The 25,835-nt window shown below is 33.0% G+C and overlaps 2 protein-coding genes across 3 annotated transcripts; one reads left to right on the top strand and one right to left on the bottom strand.

Moving 5' to 3' along the window:
* The first annotated feature begins 53 nt into the window (after positions 1-53).
* Positions 54-16,920, top strand: pyd (zonula occludens-like protein polychaetoid). Of its 2 annotated transcripts, none has more exons than XR_001940439.1 (17): positions 54-464; positions 3,930-4,099; positions 4,380-4,582; positions 4,893-5,321; positions 5,964-6,030; positions 6,108-6,258; positions 6,613-6,764; positions 7,307-7,601; positions 8,035-8,206; positions 8,299-8,524; positions 8,599-8,773; positions 10,223-10,432; positions 10,775-11,116; positions 11,211-11,446; positions 11,786-11,987; positions 12,157-12,652; positions 16,910-16,920. XR_001940439.1 is itself a non-coding variant. In XM_018517468.1 (17 exons), the coding sequence occupies exons 1-17, from the start codon at positions 267-269 to the stop codon at positions 12,866-12,868; spliced, it is 3,654 nt and encodes a 1,217-aa protein (XP_018372970.1). In that variant the 5' UTR covers positions 54-266; the 3' UTR covers positions 12,869-13,707. The 2 variants fall into 2 exon arrangements, 1 of the variants encoding a protein (XP_018372970.1); XM_018517468.1 differs by lacking the exon at positions 16,910-16,920 and adding an exon at positions 12,865-13,707 and having other exon boundaries at positions 12,157-12,578.
* LOC108767545 (mitochondrial glutamate carrier 1) lies at positions 15,129-24,340 on the bottom strand. Its single transcript, XM_018517477.1, has 8 exons — positions 24,039-24,340; positions 20,755-20,824; positions 20,391-20,525; positions 19,914-20,063; positions 16,942-17,078; positions 16,410-16,595; positions 16,174-16,324; positions 15,129-15,946 (listed from the first exon to the last, which is right to left on the bottom strand). Exons 2-8 carry the CDS (start codon positions 20,796-20,798, stop codon positions 15,808-15,810), a joined length of 942 nt encoding a protein of 313 aa, XP_018372979.1. The 5' UTR covers positions 20,799-20,824; positions 24,039-24,340; the 3' UTR covers positions 15,129-15,807.
* Between the last annotated feature and the right edge of the window lie 1,495 nt (positions 24,341-25,835).

The following is a 25,835-nucleotide window of genomic DNA, read 5'->3' as shown; positions in this document are numbered from 1 at the left end:
TCGTACCAACTATCGATTGGCGATCGCGCGATCAGCGTGATACATACGGTCGTGTAACGATGCGATCGCGACGGAGTTGCCTGCGAAGTAAAATCGATCCGTCAATCCCACGTGGTTCCACGTAAAGGTACGGACGTCCGAGAGAGGAGATGCTCCAGGGGTCGCGAATGATCGGCGGAAGTGCGCGAGGGAGCGGCCCGTGAGAGAATCGTCCTGGTGGATCGCGCGCACAGGAGGACTGGGAACGTCTTCTTCGTGTTAGGAGGATGGACAGGAGCGATAACAATATTGTCGGAGTTGGAAGTGGTGGAAGTGGCGGAAGTGGCGGCGGTGGCGGTGGCAGCGGCGGCGGCGGCGGCGGCATCGGCGTGAGCTGTCACGTGGGAAATTCTGGATCCCCGCCGAACTCCACCTCGTCGACCCACGGCACCATGCACAACTCCTCCGGCGGGTTCGACGGCCAGGTAGCGCATCCCAAGATCTTTAAGTCCGATTACGAAAGGTCTTGTGTAAATATTTGCGCGGTCGTTATATAACTTGTTCCCGAATAATTCTTGGCAAATTCGATTGTCACAAATCTTGGAGAGTCTCCTGATTCTCTCGAAATCGTTCTCTATCTTATCCCGTTGCGGTGTTTACTAAAATCAAATTAATGTTCGAAGTTGAAATTCAAGCGGTCGTTACTTGATTTACATCAGAACTATTTAGAAGTCTTGGCGAAAATTTTTCTTGGATTTCTTCATAAAATTATTCAGATTTTTATATAAAATTAAAAATTTCTGTATACTTTTCAACTGTTTAAAAAAAGTTCTCAGATTTTTTGTCATACGAACTGGAACACTTTTTACAAGTTCCGAGATAGTCTACATCTTTTTCGAAATTCTTTATATAGAGTAAATATAAATATCGCTTAAGGGGATCTTAAACAAAATTTCTGTATAATTTTATAACTTTTTAGAAAGTTTCTCAATTTTTTTAGTGCGAATTAGATATTTCTCAGAAGCACTGAAAAAATTTGCATTTTTTTCTAAAATTTTTCATGAATTCTGAAATATTCATACATTTTTAGGATTTCTCATCTTATAATTTCTGAAAAAAAAAAAAAATGTATGAAGTATAAATAGTTCAAAATATTTCTCCAAAGTTTTCATAAATTTAAAAAAAAAATATATATATATGACAAATTCTTAAAATTTATGAGATATTACAAGAATATTTTCACCAGGGAAACGCTGCGCTTACGTTTGCATATGAACTGATAGGAATCGAGGTGTGCCTAGAAGTCATAAGTGATGAATACGGCATATTATGGTTTTGTCTTATTGGTGTCACGATAGTCAATAACGGGGATGTTTATTAAAATATTCTCTCTCTTTCTCTCTTCTTCTATTACTACTTCCATTCAAGTTTATCCTGTACAAGATACCGTACCTGATCAAATACGGGATTAGAAATAACTTTACTACGTGTCGCGTACACGAGGGCGATAACTCTGCCATTTGATACGGGATATTGGATTATCTGACGATCGCTTTCCTGCGCGGGAGAAGATCTCCTGTAACACGTGCTCTCAAGTGATTCACAAGTCCATCCGGGGACTAAATTTATCACAGCGAATTGCAAGACTCGGGCACGTTTTAACGGTGAAATTCGCCGGTCACGCACGACCCATTGTTACAGCCTCGCCAAAATTAATCTAATTATCGTGCCTTAACGCTCGATGCTCGATGATGATTATCGTTAATTTAACCGGCGCGTATTTCAATGAAAACACGCCACGGAGCTAGGAATACACGCGGCTTCGCGGAATGTGTATAATTACACCATTGTATTCGCTTCCACGTGTGTAGTGAATGAATTATGGCTTTTAATTAGGCGATGCTGTCGTCTTCTAACCGCTGGTTAAACGTTGTCTCATTATGTGTGTAAAAATAAAATGTTAATTTATTTAACATATATGAAGTACCGTTACATTTTTACGTTTGTAATTTTTACCTTTATTTCGACGTAATTAAGAGAAGTTTCGTGAATGTAAATTTGTAAAGTTCATACCAATGTAACAATTTTACTGAAGTATCTAAAACTTTAGCTACAGAAATAAATTTGGAAATAATTTTGTTGGATCATGTTAAAATAATTGTGTAGGACACTTAAACATAATGATCAAATGCTGCAGAAAGTTTTGATATTCTAGCAACCAAACCCATCTTCAGTGTTATGTACAATTTATATTTTAATGGTCTAATAAAATTATTTTTAGATCTGTATCTAGCTAAATTTGTAGATGCTTTAGGAAAACTGTTCTTTTCGTATTGCGATTTCAGACTTTTCGCTAATCTTGTTGTACGGAATAAAGACAGAAGTAAAGACTTTACTACGCTTTGGTCGCCAACTATTATTACCAAGATGATTTAAGGTGTTGTCTTGTCGCGTGACATGACAGTGTGTCTTAGTGTTTGTACGATATTATCTTATTTAAATATATGACTTATAACTGGGCTTATCTCTATTTGATATTAAGAGATGATGTAAGTACACGAAAGCGTGCCTTTCAGCATAATATTATTGTAATCATTTAATAATAATATGCCAACTGACCATAGCGATCGTATCACTAAACGTATCTGTAAAGACGTTTATATGACGACGTTAGCAAGAAACGCGATCAAAAGTTATCGGTAATGTAATATACAGGGTGTCCCGTTTTAACTTAGACATCAAAATATCTCGAAAACGATGCATTAAAAAAGTGTTTCAAATAAAAGTTGTAGAGTTTGAAGAGGACTATCAGATGAGCTACTTAGATTTTGGGTCTAATAAAGCTCAAGTTGTATTTCAAATAAAAGAACTTTGAGCGCTATTTTACGCCTGTTGGAGGTTTAGCGAAAAATTATCACGAACAAATTTTCTTTTTTTTCCAATACAAATCTTCAATGAAACATTGACGTTTCTATTAAAAAATTCAACTTAGGCCTTACTGGCCTTCATTCAAAGTGAGCTCTAGACTCAAAATTTAAGTAGCTCATCTGACAGCCCTTTTTAAACCCTACAATTTTTATTTAAAATATTTTTTTACAAATGCATTATTTTCGAAATATTTTGATGTCTAAGTTAAAATGGGACACCCTGTATAATAGGGATCTCTTTAAATAATGTTTATATCTCACCAGTTTTATTATTCATATACATGAATAAAATATTATTGGCATTAACAATGGATGAAAACACGGTAATAATCCGCAATCTTTCTGTATCTTTGAATAAAACATTATTAAAGTAAAAAAAGGGTATAAGAATTATACAAATATTCAGTTAGTTTTAAATAAATTAAAGCATCAGACACAATTACTTATTAAAACTATTTTATTTTTGTGATATGGAAGAATAATGATAGCTTCAAACACATGTTTCATCTAGTGAAAAGTGTCTCATGATATTAAAAAAAAATTTTCATATTTTAAATTCATAAAGATTTAAAAACAATTAAATTAAACTTCTTCAAATTTTATAATTTTTTTTCGAAGAAAGAAATTAGATCTCAACGTGTTAGAAGCTATATTATTAATTTTTTATACCACAAAAATATAATGGAATTTTAGAAACCTTAAAATATTGTAAATTCAAAATACATAAAGAATTTTAGAAAAAATTTTTTAGTATATACATACATTTTTTTATGCAAACGTTCCAACTTGTATAAAAAATCTAAAAATGTTTTAAAAAGTTAAAGTTTAAATACACTCATATAAATCGTTAGAAGTTTTAAAAAAATTATGGGAAGAATTCTGAAAACATTTTTCACCGAAGTCAATGAAATATGTTAAAAAATAGTTTTTCGGAAAGTTTAATTATATTCTAGAACTATCAAACGATATTTTTTCAGTATTAGCAAATTATTCAATGTTATCTTCTCTTCTTTTTCATTTAAGACTGGTGACAGAGGTTGGGAGATCCACCATATTAAGGTGACCAGAGTCCCTGGTTATGGCTTTGGAATAGCTGTGTCAGGAGGTTGTGATAATCCTCATTTCACTAATGGCGACCCAGCGATCGCAATCTCTGATGTGCTCAAAAACGGCCCAGCTGAAGGAAAATTACAGTAAGTTTACCACAGCAAATAGCAATCAATTTTTTAAATGCATTTCGAATTGTTTAATATACATATATATATATAGAATAATTTCTCTCTCTCTCTCTCTCTCTTTTAGTCCATATAAAGATTTATTGCAAATTGATAAGAATTGATTTTTAGTCTTTGGGTTACTTTTTTAAGGAAAATTTAGCATTATCCGGTATTTGCCAGCTTCGATTTTATAATTTAATATAATCCTTGTAGTTAGCAAGATTATTATTTGAAAGTGTATACATATCATTAATAGAGTGAACGACCGTATTATTTCCGCCAATGGAAAATCATTGGAAGGGGCCGATTACGCAAAAGCTGTGCAGGTTCTGCGGGATTCCGGTTCTACCGTTTTACTAATTGTTAAACGAAGAGCTTTCTCGAATTCACCCAGTTGTTTAGGCAGCGGAGTACCTCAGAGTCACCGACTTACACTTACGCGAAACAACAAAAAGGATGGTACGTAATTAAACAGTATGTAACACTTGTGCGATGACTTGAAGGTCTCAAGCAATATACATACATATACGTCTAGCTTTCGGTATCTTTGTCAATTTCGTAATCCGATTTGAAGCAATTAATCTCATTTAATTTAATTTAATCTAACTTGTTTTAATTGAATTCAATTTAATTTAACTTTTTGAGTTAATATTTAGTAGATACGATTTCTCATTGAATCTTCAAGCTTTTTATTCAGCTCTTTATTATAATTTTTATCTTTACAATGTGTGCGAGACAAGATGCAGTAATTTACTGCCTTGATTTCTAGACTTCGGCATAGTCCTGGGATGCCGATTGTACGTGAAGGAGGTTACGCGAGAGAATATCGGAGTGAAAACCGGGGACGTGTTAACCCGAATAGGTAGCGTCGCCGCCGACAATATGAGTCTGAAGGAAGCTAGAAAGCTGATGGACCAGTGTAAAGACAGACTCTCGATTGTAATTACGCGGGATAGCTCGTGCTGTCATGTACAGCAACAAGGTAAAGGGGATAGCGGTGAATACCTGTCGGGCGCAAGTTACAGTAGTCAGAACTTATACGTTCCGCCACCCACGAGGCAGCCCTTAGAGGATAAGAGTAACCTCGTGCCAAGGGGCCGCTCGCGGGGTCCACTGATGGACGTATCTCTGAGCCAGCTAGATCTACCAGCTACGCCCACCGTGGATCCACCTAGACCACCTCCACCGAGACCGGAAGGTACGTATCGCGATATGGACGATTATTTCGATCATTCAAATATGGCTTTAACACTTTAACTGCCACATTGTTAGACGAAAAGTCTAATTAAAAGATTGGTGCTGATAAAAATCTTAAAAAGTTCCCAAGCTGATTTCAGTATTAAACTTAATAAAAAATCTAGTGTACTATTTTTACACTTTATTGTATTTTTAATATCTTCATATAATTTATATGATTTCTTTAATATCTTAAATATTTAGTAAAATGATTCTTAATTTGATAAATAAAATTATCACCCACAAATGATGAGTCTTGCAAATTTTATATATTACCCAATATGGGTGACATAGCAGTTAAAGTGTTAAATAAAACTTTAATAACACTACACATTTACATTATTATTTTTTTACTAATCTCGAATGTAGTGTAAAATAATATATTAGTTCTATTTTTCTTTATCGAAAATTTCATTCGACGTTATCTTTTTTAATCTTTTAATGCTATCTTAATGAAATGCTAGCTTAATGAAATAGTGTTACTAATTGTTTGGATTGAAATTACCTTAATCAAATAAATGCTTTCGAAATTGGTAACATTACTAATGAAGATTAGTTTTTTTAATCCGCGAAGTTTTACTTAATGTGCTATTTCTTTTTATAGATTATTATAGTACGCGTAGACAATTGTACGATGAAGATTCGGTTTCGCCTCGGACGAAACAGCCTATGTAAGTAGATAAAGTTTTATTCTGTTTCTTTCAATTAGACAATATACAATGTTTACTTTGGTATTATGTATATATAGGCCGGATCCTCGATTCATTACATTTCAAAAGGAAGGATCTGTAGGTGTACGATTAAGCGGTGGCAACGAAACCGGGGTCTTCGTAACTGCAGTTCAAGCAGGAAGTCCTGCATCGCTTCAAGGTCTTCAGCCAGGAGATAAAATTCTAAAGGTCAGTTAACAATTCGTGATAAATACTTATTACCACATATTTACGTTTAGACAAACTAGATCCATGTTCAAGACTTTAAAAATCCAAAAATGACGAAATAAAAAGTAAAGTTAATAAGTCTAACAATATCATTTATCTCAAATGATTCTTTTATTGGAATAATTTTAATCTTAAATTTTATTAGAGTTTAAAGTATTGAAAGTATATATTTGGATAATTCTGCTCAAGATTCTCTTACAATTATAAACTTTATAAAAATCTTTTAAAAGAGACTTTAAAAAATTTCCGATTAGAGATCGTGATTGATATCTGTGTATCGAAAATTTATAAAAAAATATAAAATTTTTGCGACAGATAAATGATATGGACATGAAGGAGGTCACGAGGGAAGAAGCCGTACTATTCCTTCTTAGCTTGCAAGAACAAATCGATCTTATCGTGCAACATCGACGTCAGGAATATGATCAAATTGTTGCATCCGGCAGAGGCGACTCTTTTCACATAAAGTAAGTGACATTTATAATATAAATTAATAATTTAAAAAAATATTTATTTAGAATGACCAGAACTACAACATGCAAAATTTAGTCAATTCGACGGAAAACTAATTTCCGTAAAGTTGATACGAGGTTCTTTATCTATTATTAATTTTAATTTCTAACTCATGATTTAAGTATTCTGCCAAATATTAAAGATATTTGTTTTGATGACTTTTTTTACCTCTGGACGTTAGACTTACGATGTTTTCGCGATTTGACAACGTTTCAAATTTATTCATTTTGATAATTCTACTGGTTGATAATTGTACAGCGAAAGTAGTTCTTGTTAACTATATCAATTCTATATACTGAGGGTCGAAATGTCTGTACTTTTATTTTACTAACATACTTGATTACTACACACATACGATTACTTTGTGTCGGCTCGTATAATATTTTTTAATTTGTGATTTATTTCTTTGGAGCCTTATTCTTTTATATATTATTTTAAATTTAGTTTAATGAAAGATAATTATGACTGACAAGATATATCTCTGTGAAATTCGCAGAACTCATTTCCACTATGAGCAACCGCAGAAAGGTGAGATGAGCTTTCGCAGTGGCGACGTCTTTCATGTGGTGGACACTCTTCACAACGGTGTCGTAGGATCCTGGCAAGTTTTCCGAATTGGACGAAACAATCAAGAGGTACAAAAAGGCATTATACCTAATAAGGCTCGGGCTGAGGAACTTGCAACTGCACAGTTCAACGCTACGAAGAAAGAGATGAGTGCCAACGAGAGCAGAGGTAGTTTCTTCAGGAGAAGAAGAAACAGTCACAGACGCTCGAAATCTTTAGGAAGGGTATGAATGCAACAAACTCTTTTTATCTATCTTTATATATTATATAATCTAATACAGATTTTTTATATTGTATATGTATTTTGTTTAAATGTTATTTTGTTTTTTTTTTGTATCATATGTTATAAGTGTTAAAAAGGATTAAATAACGCTCTTTAGGCTTTCACGGGTATTATCTTCAAAGATAATATCCGTGAGAGCCTAAATAGCGGGTTATTGTCGTGTTTTTATCCATTGCTAATGCCAATGTTTCATGAACCTTGCCGTTCACTTCATCAAGGCGAGGAGCGCACTCATACTGTATCGCCCTGATGAAGTCAATGGCAAGGTTCACAATATACGGACGATAACCGCAAACCTTCTGGTCTTTTAAGGATTAAATAACTTTGTATCTACATTAATAGCTGATTAGACTAATTTTCATGTTTTTTTTTAGGACCATTGGGATGACGTAGTGTTCTCTGATAGCGTAAGCAAATTTCCGGCTTACGAACGTGTGATCTTAAGACATCCTGGATTTGTCAGGCCCGTCGTTCTCTTTGGGCCTGTAGCCGATCTTGCTAGGGAAAAGCTTTTAAAAGATTTCCCTGATAAGTTCACTTCGCCACGTAAGTAAACAATATACTTTGCATGTTTAACTGAATAAACTATGTTATTATACTTTCAAAGTAGATATTGCTGAATGTTGAATATTTTGTAGAAATGGAAAGTCAAATGGAAGATGGTACGGGGAAGAATACCAAAACATCCGGCATCATTCGCCTGAGCGCTATCAGGGAAGTGATGGACAGGGGCAAGCATGCGTTGCTTGACATTACTCCGAATGCCGTGGATCGTTTAAATTACGCTCAATTTTATCCGATCGTCATTTTCCTAAAGGCCGAGACGAAGCAAGTCATTAAAGAGATGAGAGCTGGCATACCAAAGTAAGAATGATAGCCAGATGAGATCTCTAATTTTTCCTTCCCAAATTCTATATGCGACATATGTATGATTACAGATCAGCGCATAAAAGTAGTAAAAAACTTTTGGAGCAGTGTCAAAAGCTTGACAAGATCTGGGGACACGTATTCAGTGCGGTGATCACTCTCAATGCACCGGAAGCTTGGTACCGGAAGCTGAGAGAGCTCATCGATCGCCAACAGCAAAGTTCGCTGTGGATGAGTCAAACCAAGGTAAAGCAATTTAGTTAACGTACAAGTTGTATTACAGAATATGCGTGCTGGTTGCCCTGTTTTACTTTAATTAAGTATAAAAATGTTAATAAGAATGAAGTTATTGAAAATATAAGTATGTTGGGATGGTTTTTTTATTCCCTTTTTCTCTTTTCATTCTCTATTTTCACTTTTTTCACAAATATCACGGATTTTTCTCATTGCTCGACATAAAATATGCTGTATTGTACGGCGATCTTAGGCATAATTTGGGTCTGTTCATTGTAGCCGATATATAGCCGATACACGGTGTGGGACCTATCGCATCTGCCTATATACGCTCACACTCCACCTTCCATCCTTCCACCTCCTCCGCTTCCCAACGATAACGTGTATTACGACGAGAACAAGAACCATGACATGCTTCTGTCACATCATCAATCAATATCATCTTTCATGGGAAAATTCCCGTCACTTCCGCAATCGCCTCCAAACTCGGGCGTCATCCGTGAGCAATTTTTCGGCTATATATAAATCCTGCTTACATTAACTCTTTAACTGCAAAATTTAGAACAATATTTTACAATAATATTTCAGCGTTTAACGTGCTCTTTGTTGAGCTAAATCAGTTATTGCAGTATTTCATACAGAAACGCGACGTATGTATATCAGTTAATTGTTAAAGAAACAATTAAATTGATTTGACTGTGCAAACATATTAACAATAATAATTAAGTTAACATTCGAGTATATTTGTTTAAACAGTTAAAGGGTTAATTCAGCATGTTTTAAGTATGCATTTCTTCACTTTGCATGGCTGTATCTATCTTAATAATCTATTTTCTCTTTCCAAATTTGTCAATTTGTTGATACTCTCAACTCTAGCCGTTCGAGAAAATAAAGTATTTTTCTCAATTTTATTACAATACAAATAAAAAAAGAGGAAAATATAGTAATATAATTTAAAGATGAGGCTAAAGTTATTTTGCTAAATAGCAAAATTGTTAACTCTTTTAAGTTATTGAATTAATTAACAAAATGTTTATTATAAAATGTTTATTATAAAATCGCCAAAATTTTTTTTTATCATGGCTAATATTTACAAATATTTTATGCGCAAGCTTGCTGAAAAAAATAGTTTTTTATGTGTGTTTATATGTCTGTGAATGCGTGCTTATCATGCTATCATATTTCTACTTTGCTTCCATCGCAAATCGTTTAATTTGTAGTATGCTTAGAAAAAACAGTTAAAGATATATTATTGTTCTAAGAAAGATATATTATTGTTCTAAGAAAGCATATTACAAATTTAATTTTTATACAAAGCATCCATGAAAACATAATAACTCATTCGTGGCACTTCGTTGATATTCGAATAACGTACTATATTCATTGTGTCGTTGGATACTAATTCACGTACCATATGTACCGTTTGCCTAACGTGATGTCCTTTGTGATCTGCGCTCGTAGCCAGAAGAAGCTCTCTCGGATGACTTCCTATTCCCGATGACTTCTCGCCTCTCCTACGCTTCCTCTCCGGAGAGCGATTTGGAGCTGAGCCCAGCGCCCGTTATCCCTGGTACTTTGGGTCCACCATCGCGGTTAAAAAGTAGTTCCGATCCGAGTATTGCTACTCAAGACGATACTACTGCACCGCCACCGTATTCGACGAATTATCAGGTATAATATTTTCAGATACAAATAGCGACTTACCTATTAGACTTGATTTTCATCTTGTAAATAAAAAAAATTGATTTCTTATTTAGAGCATATTGAATGCGTTCGAGAAAATTTATTATAAGTGTATTAGAAATTTGATAAAAATATTCAATATACAGTATATCTAATAATTGATACAGCACTCATGTGCAGGGAGAGTAAACTACATTAAAATAAAAGTCCAATGTTATTTTACAATTTTTTATTTAGTTTGCTCTTCTTGCACTATTTTTTTCCTCTAAGTTCTTTTCTAGGTAGAAATGTACGTATAATGTCTCTAATAGATTTCTTCACTTCAACTAGCAATCGTTCGAACAGCAGAAAAGAAGATCCCAAGGAGTAGGCGATAGCAAATACGGCTTCTCCTTGTCCGGTCAAAGGAGCAATCAGTCCGGCTCGCCGGAATATCTGGGCAGCTCCTTCGAGCCTAGATCTCCTCATCATAGTCCACCGGACCTTCCACCACGAGTTGATCGAAATGCGAAGCCGATTAATCAAACCTCACGGGGAACGATAGGGCGATCCGCTCAGGAACGTCTAGGAGTGAATAAAACTGACTCAATTCTAGATATGGGGAATTACATCAACGCAACCCCTCATAAAGCAAATGCTACATCATCTTTGGAACGAGCACAACCGAAAGCGGTAAGCGATATTTCTTCTTTCTTAACGTGCGTGTCATAACTCCAAATAAATCGCTCTATTCAACTGTAAGATACATTTATGCTCTCTTACATAGGGAAGTTACGACAGTATGTCTTCCTACGATTCGTACAACAATACTAATGGGAACGCGAATTACGGGATGGCGAATTTGAACACGTCAACAGGTCGTTTGGGCCCGAATGTACCTGATGATCTCAAAAGCAGCAACATACCAGCGAGAGCGCACGATCCGTATAGATTCACTAGATCTACAGTTCAGCCCATTTCCACGCACGACGCTCAAACGCGAACTGATTATGCCAAATATAGGGGTGTATTTAACAATAATATACCCAATAAACTAAAATATATACATTTATTTTATATATACATTTTTCTTGATTATTATAAACTTACTTTTTGATATATTGATGTTTAATTAAGAATTTAGAAAAAACTTGTTATACTTATATATCTTTTTCTTTATAAGATAAGAATATTTTAAAGAATTTTTTTAATATCTTGAAATCATTTTTTTTACATAGAATAATATTATAATTGATATTATTTATTTTTATTTTTTTATGAAATTTTTTATTTCATCTGTAATGTCTAAGTGTAAGTGTAAGTCTGTAAATTCTAATACGAGATCATTTCTTGTGTTTACAGCCGATCCACCGACTACAAATCGATACCAATTTCACAAAACAAACCGCCAGGCACTTATAAACCGATTCCGCCTCCAAAGCCGAAGAATTACAGGCCACCTCAAGCGTCGCTTGCACAAACGGAGAACAACGGAAACGATGGGAGTAATTCATATCAACACTCGAAGAGTTATTCTATTGCTACATCGCATGTACATAATGGGGTAATTATTATTTTAAAGATTATAAAGATGATTACTCTTTCTTTTTATATTATTCTTATCATTGTTATCAATGTCTGCTGTGATTCGCGAGTCAATGAAAACCAAAAGGCAATCGTACCGATTATCTATCACGAGATCGTTGCAATTTTATGTGAACTTTTCTATTTAGGTAGAAAGCAACAGTAACGTGCAGCGCAACAGCGGCCAGTATTACTACAACATCCCGCCACCCGGTCGTCACAACGACGGCAATATTGTGAATTCACATCACAATTTAAGTCATCTTACGTCGCCGACACACAGCCACAGCCTCAGTCACACGCATTCTCACTCAAGCCCGCCGGTAACCACCACGCATTCCCACAGCAACAGTACCGGTCAGATCAGTCTCGGTTTGCCTCATAACCGGAACAGTACGAATCACAATGGATATATGCACGGTAATAACCACGCTCCCGCAGGTCCGCTCTATCCCTCCGCTAATCCTGGACACAATAGGGAACCCAGCGGTCTGGACCTAGCTGGTAGCCGAGAGCAAAGAGGAAGCGCTTTCGAACTATACCGAAAGCCGGTCCATCATTACAATATGAGGTGAGTATAGGCATGAATAGAGAAGAATTCACTCGGAAGAGAAAACTGAAAAATACAGCGATGACCTCGATCTTGTCCTTTGCACGGGCATTAATATTTTTAAAAGCGCAAAATATAAATCTTGGAATATGGAAGAATTAAAAAAAAGATTCTCCTGTTAATTAGAAATAACATACGATGTTAATTATGCGATACAAACCGGTTTTTTTTACTTTTGCAATCTTTTTTTTAGTATTTTTCAATCTCGTCGAATGTAGCTCAGTAGGAATGTTGTTGTATGTTACAGTTAACGTGTATCCTGATGCAAGACTTATTATATTAGGATAAATTAACGAATTTATTAGAGTGTGCAGAGGAATGAATCGTGCAATGTCGTAAACATAGATAAAAGAAGAAACGAAGTTGTGCGTTAGCTAATACGTAATATTACGAAGAATACTGTGCCTTTTAAAAAAATTAAATTTTGGTTATAGAAATACCATGACACCAACGGAACGAAACGTTTTTTTTTTACTTAACGAAGTACTTAAATACGTTATACACGAAGAACAAATTTTACGAAATAGAGCATTTTTTTTATCATAACAAGAAAGATAATGTGCTAAAGATTATCTTTTTTAATATGTAAGTAGAAATCTTACCATACATTTATGTATCATGAAAGCTTATCCTTAATGGTGATACATAAAATACGCGCGTACGTTTAATAAGAATAATGTAGAATAAATCTTAAAGGCAGATGAGTAAGTGCAATGTAACGTAACAATACTCAGTCCATTGTACACCAGGTGAAATCTGTATAGTTATATTAGTTATATTTTCGCACATTTATGCTGAAAATATTAATAACGCCAGATAGATAAAAAAGAGAAAGCAATTTTATAAACTTATTACGAAAAACGTCAACATAAGTATCAACGAATGTTTAACAGTTTACAATACTTACCGCTTATTCTTTAAGCAAATTATAGAAAGAATGCTTTTAATTTGTATGGCAATTATATCTACATTATTGATATATTATTGACGTATGTGATAACGATTAATAAATAAAACTTTCTATTGTTATTGGACAAGCGTATAGAGCATGCCTGACTCTAAATTTTTTGAGGGAATATTTTTATTGATGAGATAAATGAATATAATAAATAGATATAATGCAAGAAATCAATGATAATACATGATAATATACGTTGTTTTAATATGTTGTGTATAATAAAAACATAATGTTGTGTGTATATTATTAAATAGTATGTTACTATCGCTAGTATCATCATGAATATCATTATGAAGATACAATTAATATAAGTGGAATAAATGTAGGAAATTAAAATTTTTATTATGTCCCCATAAATGACTAGAAATGGCAAAGAAAGGAATTTTTGTAACATATAAGAATTTCATATCGTGAAATTAAGGAAAGCATATTTTCCTCAAAATATTTGGAGGTAATAGTTCTTCAAGAGAAGTTTTTAAAGGAAATACTTTTTTTTAATCAGGCACGCTCATGATTATTTATTATAAACTGTATTATGCGTTATTAGTAGTAAACCAAATGGTCTTTTTAGAACTAGGGTGAGGTATTATAAAGAGCTTATAATAGCATTAGATTACAAACAATCTGTGTCATCGTATACCAATACTCTTGTATCACAAATTAAAGCGTAAACAAATTATATTGTTGTTAACGAGGTACGACAGAGAGTAACGTTGCACCCACCATTAAATAAAAGAAAGTAGCATAAATATAATTATAAGTTTGATTATATTGACGTGGTTATTATTCATGACTATTAAATTTAAATGTATGCGATTCATCTCGCGCTACCGTAGCGAGGCTGTAGGATTTATTATATAAAAAAGACTAATGTGATGTTTGCATGGCAGTTTATGAAAAACAAAACAAGAAATTCCAACAAAAATATTTTTAACCCGACACAAATCTCGTTTTTTTTTTTATCAACGAATGGACGAGATGTACGATTGAAACATGTATGATAATTCCTACATGATTAATGAATGTTTGAAGCTTAATAATTTATTTTAATTTGTACCTTTTCCTCTCACTACGGATATCTTCCCCAATTTCGAACACATATACGGATTTTCGCTATTACTTTTTAACCGTTTGCGAGCAGATTTTTCTTGAACATGTGAAATTTAAAAAAACGAATTTTTTTCTTATGAAATATAATTTTAAAAATCTAATATATCTCACATATATATTTATCTTAATAAATTTGCGATCATATTAATAATCGATTCTTTTTAATCACGCGATAGCTCAAAGAAATTGTCACAGTTCGGTACTAGAAAATGGTGTCGAAAAATAAAAAAAATAAAGGGATAAGAAAAAATGATGAAAAGAACCACAGCTGCAATTACTTTAAAGATTTTGTAATATTTTCGTTTACATATAGCCATAAAGATTGCTAATTCTTTACACAAGATAAAAATAAGAAAACTAGATAACGGTAAGCTTTAACAAAATATTCTATTATGCCAAAATATTCTATTATGCCTAATGAAAAACGTTTAAAAAATATCACGTTGAATCTGCTTAATATCTTTAATGTACATGTATAATTGACTATAATTGGCTAGTTTAGTAGATGTTTATAACAATTAAGATCCCGATACATTCATAGTTTAACAACGAGCATGATTCGTGGGCAGGATCTCGCATATAATTTATAGACCATATATTTTATAAAGTCTATAAATGAGGAAGAGATGAAGAAATGCTATTATTATATGGAAAGACGCATAAACGATCTAAATACTGAATAATACGTAATTGGTACAATTGTGAAATATTTGTAATCATACATTTTCCTAATGATTTGATATTTCAACATATCCATCGACGATATATTTTACGTTGCAAGAATACAATGCATCAGACGAATGTTATATCGATCCAATGTACAATATTTGATTAAAAATTTTAATGCACTTTGCGGATATGGACGTAAAACATAGAGATATATTTCCATTCAATCATATACGAATCCATTATAATTTGCGACTTGCAAGAATTACGGCAATTTCAATTAATACTTTTTTACTTTTCTTTGTATATAAGCGATCGCGAGATCCCGTTTAACAACATTCTTATTGTAATATTGAAGAGCAAAAATTTCAAGCAAAAATACAACTACGATCTACAACGATTATTGTCAAGTTTTCCCAGAGTATTTGAACGGCACGAATCGGCGATATGGCGATTTCACTTCAATCCCAGCAGCCACTCAGCTACACCGAGATAATAGACGGTTTGTGCAATTCCGAATAACGGCGCTATGACTATCATTCGGCAAGCGCCGCCTTTGAAGAATGCCGTCGGCCCCTCGTTCCTAAATGTCTTCCTACAAGTCAAAGATAATGATTATAAAACTAGATTTTTATTTATAAAAAAAAATTCAAATTAAAGATAAAATTTCAATCCACGAAAATCCATGAAAATCCCTGATTTTCAAAAGTAAAAAAGGAATCCCCTGAAAATTTCTGGTTTTCCAGGTTTTTCCAGATAATAAACACCCTGTAAACTTAGTAATAACTGAATAAGGAGAATGTTTAATTCCGAGGAACTCACAATATACAGTCTAACACTCCATTGTACGTTGGATCACCAGGTGCTTTTTTGATAACTTGCAGTCTAGTTTTGATTACGTCGAACGGATTTACCATTAATGCAGCCGTCGATCCGGCGGCGCATCCGGCAAGGAATGAACACCAGAATACAGCTATAATTAACAGCGACATTATTACTGTTTAATATATTTTCGCTTAGGGTCGATTGTGTGATAACATAATTATATCGCTACATACATGAACCGTCTTCTCGCTTTGGCCCAAGATTATTCAGTCTAGCGAACAGCGGAAAATAAATAACAGAGAACGTTACGTCTCTAAGTGCCGTGGCGCCAGTTCCTTGGTACAACCCTAGTATACCTCGTTTCTTAAGTAGATCTAGCGTTAATGACCAAGCGGATACCTTTGGCACAACTTTGCCCGCTGTAACAGTAATACGATATGCAATTTATTGTTAGAAGCACGGATAAGTATAATAATTTTAAAATGGATTTATTTCCACATTTTAGAGAGCGAATCGTACGAGCCGAACGAATTATATCGTTTAATTATATTTCTAATTTTAATTGAAAATATATAGTCACCCATGGCAATTAATCGACATCATAAAAGATACAATAAATAAGAATTGCGCGATTGTTGCTCAAAATTGCAAGTTTATTAACAATGCAATAATTGTAAGAAACTTAGATATATATGAATAGTTGCGAAGAAGATTCGACAAGCCGCGAAAAGAGGATTTTAAGAAGTTATTGACTGCTTTCGTCACCTTCTTTAGCTGCCATAGCGACTCTGCCAGCGTCTTGCATTTGTATTTTAAGCAGTTCCATCGGAGTGGTAACAATTATTTGGCATGCTCCTGCCAAGCCACCGGCGAGCATTTCACGTTCTATTGGCAATTGTTGTCTGGACAACAGATTAAGAGAGTCCTGGGATCACGGAGTATTGTAAAAAGTTTTAATACATATAAATAAGACTGGCACACGACTGACTTCAAAAAACCAAGGAGAAAAAGTGTTTTTAAACTTCAGAAAATTGTTTTTCGACTGGCTAGTGGTAACAGATAAGTTTGATTGAGATCAATTTTTCCAATTAAAAACAAGTTCGGGTACTAATCCAAAACCGATCAAAACCGATATCTCAAAATCGATTTTCGATTATCATCTCGGTCGTTCATTATTATTCAAGCATAATTATCAGTGTAGCGATTCAATCGTGTATTATTAGACAAATATTCAAATTGATTTTTAAAAAAATTAACTTCTCGAAATTTTTAAGGGTATGTGTAAAGTGTTCTGTTTATCATGGTGTACCAGTTCTGATATAAGGGAGATCATTCAACGCTAGTGGCATGATAAGCAATATGTTAAATATCTTAACGGACCGCAGAGCATCAAAATACATTGGCAAAAAACGTAAACGAAGCAAATTGTTAACTTCATCATTCGCAATTTATGTATAATTCCAATAGAGCGTGATGTAACACGTATACTAATAAAAGCTATAAATAGTCGAAATTATTCAATATATTAGAAAACAACTTTAAATGAAGCAAATGAGATAAGCTACAATTTATAATTGTAAAATAGAAAATTAACAATTACACTGCATTATACATAGTGCTAGCTGACATTTAATAAATTTTCAACAATTCTCTATCTCTCTCTTTCTCAATCAGACTATTACTAACTAATTATAATTTTGTATAGTTTCTGATATGTCATTACTCTTGGATTGTTTAAAAAAAACCATTTCGTAAGGAAGAAAAGGGAAAAGCAAAAATTACCCTGCTCTCGTCGATTGCTTGCGACTTGGTTAGCTAGTTATAGTTGCTCGCACCGTTTGCCAGGTCATTTAACTCGGAAATTACATTCAAACGGGTATCTTCAGTTGTCTAGAATTACAGAATAATATATTTCAATATGTTTTACAACAATATAAGATTCTGGCATAATAGCGCGAGCTCAACTTCGTTCCCTCGTCTTTTTCGTTGTACAAAAATGTACAGAATGAGCTATGCTCGTTGTTTTAAAATTTAATAATATTTTGACCTATTTAGAATCAGAATTATAGAATTACAATATCTATGAAAATAATAAATAATAACTTAAAATAATCAATTTTTATTAAGGAAATTAATTTTGAGAATATATATATTATACAAAATATACAATAACTCTGTAAATTTAATCAGCAAAAGTGAGATATTTTATAAACTCAAAATTAATATTTAAAAGAATACAAGAAAAATGCAATGCCATTTGCATATTCTTGAACATCAAATAAGTCTTATTTCGAATATCGCTGGATTATTTTCAAATATCGTTGGATCCACAACAATGTAAAACTTTTTTTAGTTACTAATAATTTTTTAGTATATCAAATAGATATACATATATTTTGGGTGTAATTTACTTGGAAGACAGTGTCGATGTTAAGTGCAAGCAGTTATCGAAACAAATAAATAACAGAGATTAGCAATAAGGATAGATATACTATAAGGTATTCTAAACAAAATGCTATGATGCTCTGCTGATCAAACAGCACTACATTACTAATTTTTGGGGCTTTCCAATCACGATTTTTTTTTAAAGAAATCTATTGCTGCATATTGTTATATTTTCCTGATTAAACAAAATCATCATTTAATTAAATTTTGTATTAACTAATACTTCTGCGATGATGGTAATATTTTTTTATATTAGATAACATTTAAAATTTATTGAAATAATAAAAACTTGATTGACAGAGTGTATGCAAATTGGATATGTAAAGAGGAACTGTAACATATTATTTATTATACATATATAATTTTCTTCATAAAGAAACTAAAAAGATGTAACATTTTCAAATTTTTATTCTAATAATCTTCATACCTGTGTATTGATTGAGCCAAGTTGACTACATAGTAGACAACTTGGCTCGATCAATACTCTTTAGCTTCTCGCTTTGCTGTTGACGTAATTTAAATTTGCTGTGGCTTCATAGCTACACTAATTCATCCATTAATCAGAATAAAACCTCGAAATGTTTAATTAATTTAACGTAATGTTGATTATAAATTTTGTAACAGTTTGTAAACGCTTGTGTTATCTCAGTTTATAATACAATGATATAATAAACATTTCCCTTTATTATAAATTATAAAATAAACTGAGAAATTGTGTCGATGTTGTAAACAGCTAATTGGAAAGCCCGTTCTACAAAAATTTTACATTATTATTTCAACTAAAATTTTATTTCTTGAAACATATTTCATGCTGAAACCTACTTGCCATAAACTTTGAATAAACCCCTTTAAATACAAAATATTTAATACAATGAGAAGATAATTGCTATGGAGAATTAGGGCTTTGAATGAAAACGAAAAGATGACACATACAAGAAAAGAAAGAAGTAATAAATTGTCTGAAAAATAAGTTTAATAGAATGAAAGGATTGTTAAGTATTATGTACATACTCGTAGGATGCTAAAGATTTTAATCTAATTAAAACTAAATCTATAAAATTTAGAGAAATAAATTATTAATGAATGCTAGATCACTATAAATACCTTTAATGACTATCTTTAAAAATATTTTGGCATTGTACCTACATAATGCGACTAAACAATTCTCATGCCACCTCTCACAGGTTAACTTCCGCTTTGATAATGTTATGCACAGAGAGGAGCACATACCACAAGCTCATATCATTGACAATATGAAAAATACATTAGACAATGTATTGTTTGCAACATACCCAGGTCCAAGCGAAAGATAGTGCCTAAATGTATCATTGGCAGTAAGTTTGATTGCTTTCTCAGGAGTGATCAACAGTATATTTACAGCGGATCCTTTATACATTCCAAAGTAACCTTCTGCTTTGTAAGTCTTTTTGAAGCAGTCAAACCTAAAAATAATTTAATATATTCGATTATGATAATCTTTTTGTTTTGTACTTCTTGCATTCCATACATTTATTTCACATTAAATGAAAAAAGCAAGAAAGCATAAGTGAAATTAAGAAATTTATTATATAAAATAATAAAACAATTCTCTTTAAATTTGCATATAATTTGTGATTATCAATAGGTTAAATATAATACATAATTTTATATACATAATATTTCAAAGCTTTTTTGAATAATTAGGATATTTTATTTTTAATTATATAATAATATGCACTGATATAACGATTATATTTAATAGTTATTAATTTTTAAAATAAAATACTTACATTGACTTATACATGTGTTCGCCATTCGGGCCAATAACTTGATTCTGCAATCTTGTTTTTACCAAATCAAGTGGAAAAACCACGGATACTCCAATAATTCCGGCAATGCCTCCGTTTATAATTTTTGGTATAAGTCTGGAAGATGCAAACTTATATTACATAAACGGTTTTTATATATATATGATTTTTTTATATTAAAATATATCTCTGAGAAGAAGAATATATTCGTTATTTTATACTTTTTAATAATTTACGATATTTAAAATAAAACTGTAACACTTCTAAATCAGCATATTCTAATTTGAGATTCATTATTTTACAAGATATTATTTTGCAAGTAAGATTTTATACAAAAACGACATACTTGAACTGCTCTGCGGGTTTCGGGGCTGAACTGTCCTGTGCCATGGTTGATTTAAATTATGGTCCCGCACCTGTTGAAATTGACGTAATTAATAAAAAAACAATATAAGTGACTATTGTCAAATTGTTAATAAGAAAAAAGAAGAGTTATAATTTTTTTATCTCATAATGATAATTGTTTTCTTGACGAAAATTGTCTTAAAATTCTTCATATGATGTTTCAGAATTTCTGTATAAATTCAGAATTTTTTAGAATTTCCATATAATTTTATAACTTGTTAAAAAAAATTTCAGATTTTGTTACAGTATATTTAAATTGGAACATCTTTCTTTATAAATTCTAAAACAGAGTTCTAAAATATTTCCATTCTATAATTTCTAAAGAGAAAATCTATAAAATTTCAAGAAGTTTAAAGTATTTTTCAGAAATTTTCATAAATGTGAAATATGAAAAAATTTTGTAAATATATGTATTATGAAAGATTGTAAGAATTCACGAGGTAAACAGCATTAGTGATTAACGTCAAATTGTTGATAAGAAAGAAAACAGTGTTGTAATCTTTTCTGCCAGATAATGGCAATTATGTGAGTTCCACAAATATGAAGTGCGCAAAGCTGCTTTAATTCATAGTGGAAAAGTCTTGAAATATTGAGAAGGTATATTTGTCTACAAAATTGAGAGTAATGTAGTTAAGTGTGACATTACGAGGACACGTTAAACAGTAGTTCAAATATTGTGCCAAAACTTGAAGGCCACTTCATTATGTGTGTCGTTTACTTGGTTGTCTACAATACACGTAGTAAGAAGTAAGAGTAAGAAATTGACCAATCACAGTGTGACAAGAATAGTTGACTGTGCTTAGTCAATTTCTTACTCTTACTTTTTACTCCATGTATTGTAAACAGCGCATTACATAAACCATTTTTTTGTAGCGCATCAATCGTACAAATTGCACTTTCTGGGTAAAGATTAACGCGTTGTGTTCGTACATACTGTTGTCATCAATTTTCAGTGATAAGACGTATTGCAATCGATAGATTACACGAGTAGAAAACTTCGAAAGATCTTATGAAATAACAAAATCTGAAATTATCTTCCTCTCGTATAACATTATCCTTTTTTCGTGTAATGAAAACTGAACATTCTTCTCTCTTGGCACCTGACGAGAGCCAGGTGTTCGTCTATATTCGCGTTTATACTTCTCTGCAGAACTTCTATTTTCGTTTCTTCTTTATTTTCGATAGTGAAAGACCCGCGGTACAATAATCGCCATTGATATATATTCTTGCTGAATAATGTTCTAATTGCCCGACAGTGACTCACGATTTTTCCGGAACTTGTTTCCATTGTTTAAATCATGTATTTTGATACATCGTATCGCCTCGAAAATTTATTCTCTTCCAAGGCCGTAGATGTCAATTCAATTAATTCGATCGCGTGCAAGACCATTATCGTTTCATTACACAAAACGGGCATTGACATCCCACAATAGCGTAATCAGTGCGATGTCAGTCGAAGAGAAATTGTTATCGAAGACGTACACGTGCACACACACGCAGCGGGAACAAATTACCAATCTGTTGATTGTACCGCGCAATTGATTTCGCTTCTATCTACTTCTCTCGATCTCTTACATAACATTGTACAGCTGTAGGACGAGTCGCTATCACACCCTAGCGAGTTACAATTCATCCCGAGTGGCCGAGTCCCATCCCAACCCAACGAACGGAAAAAGGGAATTTAACTTGGAAGCAATTTCTCTATATCTTCTTGCAGAGAAACAGGTTTCTACGAAGAGCAAAAATAAAACTGATGTGTCTAAGCGCAGTTAAGCGCGAAAATTATTGTTTCCATTCGAATAATGTACCTAATTCTTACATTTAATTGAGCATTTGAATAAAACACTTCTTATTCTACTTGCGCCAAGAGTACACGTTATGTCGTTTTAAATAAGACAAATTTTAAATAAGACAAAGTTTTTTTTTCACATGAATCACGTTACACGGTCTCAGATTGAAACTATAATTTTATGATTACTTTAAGTAATTGACCATTATTTAAAAAAAAAACTCACATCGATTTGGTGCACACGACGCTCCAAATTAGCGAGTAAATACGTATCTTATATCAATAGTCCAATTCTGTAACTGTTAACAACAGTTCGGAATCGTTGTTGCGTAGATATTATACAAGGTAAAAAAGCTATTCAACATTCCGAAATGTCATTAACCCTTTGTTGTCATCACAGGTCAAAATGAGCTGTCCGAATTTCGGGCTGTATAACTTTACGGCGTCGTTCGTAATTGCCTTATGCAATATTAATCGGAAGTTTGAAGTCTCTTTTGTTGGTTGAGACAATTAGATTTATTTAAAAACGTGTCAATACACGTATGACAACTATTTAAAGAGAAAACAATACGTTCTTTACATGTTGAAAAAAATTTCTTTCGGAAACGCGCACTTTATTATAGTATCTTACGTATTTTTTTCTGTACGTATTTTTATCAATACATATTTTTATCTGAAAATATTTTAGGAGATTTTTATAAATGTCCATTAAATTTTAAGTATAAATAAATAGATATATATTATTATGCAGATACTATAAATGACTTAGGGCATAATTTTTATTATATTTTATAAGTTGTGGTCTCAGCATGTATTCAGAACACATAATATATTTACATGTTTATAATACATACATATATAGTCGCTATATAAGAAATTTATAAAATTGAAGAATTTATTACAGTCGTAAAAAAACACAAGTAATAATGCCAATGACCGATCTTTACTCTGAAAAAATTCACGAGCGACTAAAGATCAATGCGATCGACCAGGTCACCGCGTGCGCGCAAAGTCTTTGCAGGTTATGTTAAAAGCCAAGTCGCAATGATCAGCTGATCGAATTACTGTGCCATCGACATTCGTCATTGTGCGAAGTAACAGACGCGTTCAGAGAAATAAACAAAATCCCACGGAAGATTGAAAATGATCCACGTGTCCCGGCTAACACCGGGTTAACACGACTGACTGCTAGCACTATGTAATTTTTTATTATTTTTCAGCCTCTCCAAAGCGCGTCCCTGAAAAATAAATACTACGAACAAATACTACGCGTTCGATTCTTCTAGAGGAAATAAAACGCCGTTCCCTGCCTCTTTTCGCTTGGCGCCTTTTCTCGCGAAAGAAAAGAATTAACGCCTCCTAATCACGAAATCAGCAGCGAGCGAAGTCGCGCAAGTCGCGCGACTCGGCGGTGAACAAAATTGGCGGGTCCTTACCGGTCAGACGAATTTGACGTGCACGCAGTGGTCCGTTCCACGACTAACGTTCCTGTTGACACTGTTATGCCCGCTCCTGATTCTCGACGAGCCGAGAGATACGAGCCGAAACGGCTCAATTAGCCGTGGGCCACTGGAAGACTCGTTTCTTTCGCGTCGACCGATTTTGATTCCGCGAACAGCATCAGCAACATCAGCGCGATCCGTTAATGACACTTTCGACAGATGCTCCGAACATCAAGGCGATCTTTCTCTAAACATTTCGCGAAGCGGTTATGCGCGCGCATACGAATGACGGTCCCGCAGGGCATACCAGGGCATACCGCCCGTGGGAGTCATGGGAACGCCGAACGCAAATTGCGGAAATCCCTCTTCCAGTCTCCAGATATTCCGCATCATCTTCCCTAGATTAGATCGCTATTTGCATTGCTTGAAGTCTCCAAATATTTTTGCGCTTAAAATAAAATAAATATATATTTAGGCGTGGAAGAAAAAGAAAACAGAAATATACCGACAAACGAGTGCAAAAAGTACAAACAATGCGACAGACATTATTTACGTCAACCGATGACCCGACGACCATCGATGAAGTATCATTGAAGACAGCCAGCGGCAGCTTTACTAATCTTAGAGAATGTCAAGTTGACTCAATAGATAATTGCAGAGTAAAGAAAGATGTTATCGACTGTCGATGTAACTCGCAGGCACATTTTACAATACTTACTCGTCGTAAACAAAAATCATATAAGATATATATAGGATAAAAGTTAGTAGTATAAGAAAATGAACAGTATATTATAAGAAATTTCTTATCTATGTTCTAAAAATAATAATGGAAGGATGTCTTAAAAATAAATCCCTTAAAATTGGACTCCGAGATAAAAGCATAAGGTCTTTTTTATTAATAGTATAACAAAGCATAATATGATGCTTAACACTTACTCCAAATTTGCTGTATTATTTCTCTAATAAAAAAAGTATGAGATTGTTATCAACTTAATTACTATCATGTTGCAGAATGTTTGACAAATGATAATTTCAGACATAAATTACTATCTAAAGTTGTCACATCATAAAGACATTAATTTTCCAATAATTTAGTTGTAACAATTCTGATAGCAATACATGCCATGATTTGCGAACAATAGGCTTGTTCTTTTGGGCTGAACTTTTGCACAGTTCATCTTTCTTCCTCTTCTTTCCTCCTGGAGAGAAAAGGAAGAAAGATGAACTGATACAAAAGTTCAGTCAAAAAGAACAGGCCTAATTATATGACAGCAATAACACAGACAAATATTTTGTTATCTGACTATATATTTGATTTCCACCTTGATGTTAGCTTTTTTTTTAAATTCTTATTTACGTGATATTGGCTTTTTATCTTATTTTATAGCGTTCTTATCTTTTAAATTAGATTTAATTACGTCTCATCGTTTCTCAACATATCATGTTCCTTTATAGTTTAATAATAGTTAATTTGCAAGGTTGGGTAATGCTAAGTTAAGAAGATAAAAGTTAGGTTAAAAAGTTAAAAAGTTAATTAATTTTAACTTAACTTAGTTATATTTTAGACTCTTAACTTTTTAACTTAATTTAATTACATTTTATCCGTAACTATTAATTTTTTATTTAATTCTTTGAAGTTCAATCTCAGACATAATATACGCGGCAATAGCGATAACTTAAAATGAGATGAAAATTGCAAAAGTGAGCAAATTTATTAGGTGTTGACCAATGAAATTATATATTTTAGTGAATTTGCTCACTTTTATAATTTTCACCTCTTTCAAATTACAA

Source organism: Trachymyrmex cornetzi, unplaced genomic scaffold, assembly GCF_001594075.2.
Source record: "Trachymyrmex cornetzi isolate Tcor2-1 unplaced genomic scaffold, Tcor1.1 scaffold121, whole genome shotgun sequence".
Classification (NCBI taxonomy): Eukaryota; Metazoa; Arthropoda; class Insecta; order Hymenoptera; family Formicidae; genus Trachymyrmex; species Trachymyrmex cornetzi.
The sequence above is the reverse complement of the archived record's forward strand: the minus strand, read 5'-3'. Positions and strand labels throughout refer to the sequence as shown.

Bases quoted from the DNA above. Each gene is read 5' to 3' on its own strand.
- pyd (XM_018517468.1), top strand. From the start codon at position 267: ATGGACAGGAGCGATAACAATATTGTCGGAGTTGGAAGTGGTGGAAGT. The intron at 4,100-4,379 runs GTAAGTTTACCA...TATCATTAATAG, and splicing joins CCAGCTGAAGGAAAATTACA to AGTGAACGACCGTATTATTT. The intron at 10,433-10,774 runs GTATAATATTTT...CACTTCAACTAG, and splicing joins CGTATTCGACGAATTATCAG to CAATCGTTCGAACAGCAGAA.
- LOC108767545 (XM_018517477.1), bottom strand. From the start codon at position 20,798: ATGGCACAGGACAGTTCAGCCCCGAAACCCGCAGAGCAGTTCAA. The intron at 20,064-20,390 runs GTAAGTATTTTA...AATTATTTTTAG, and splicing joins GAACACATGTATAAGTCAAT to GTTTGACTGCTTCAAAAAGA. The intron at 15,947-16,173 runs GTGAGTTCCTCG...TTTGACTTGTAG, and splicing joins GGAGTGTTAGACTGTATATT to GAAGACATTTAGGAACGAGG.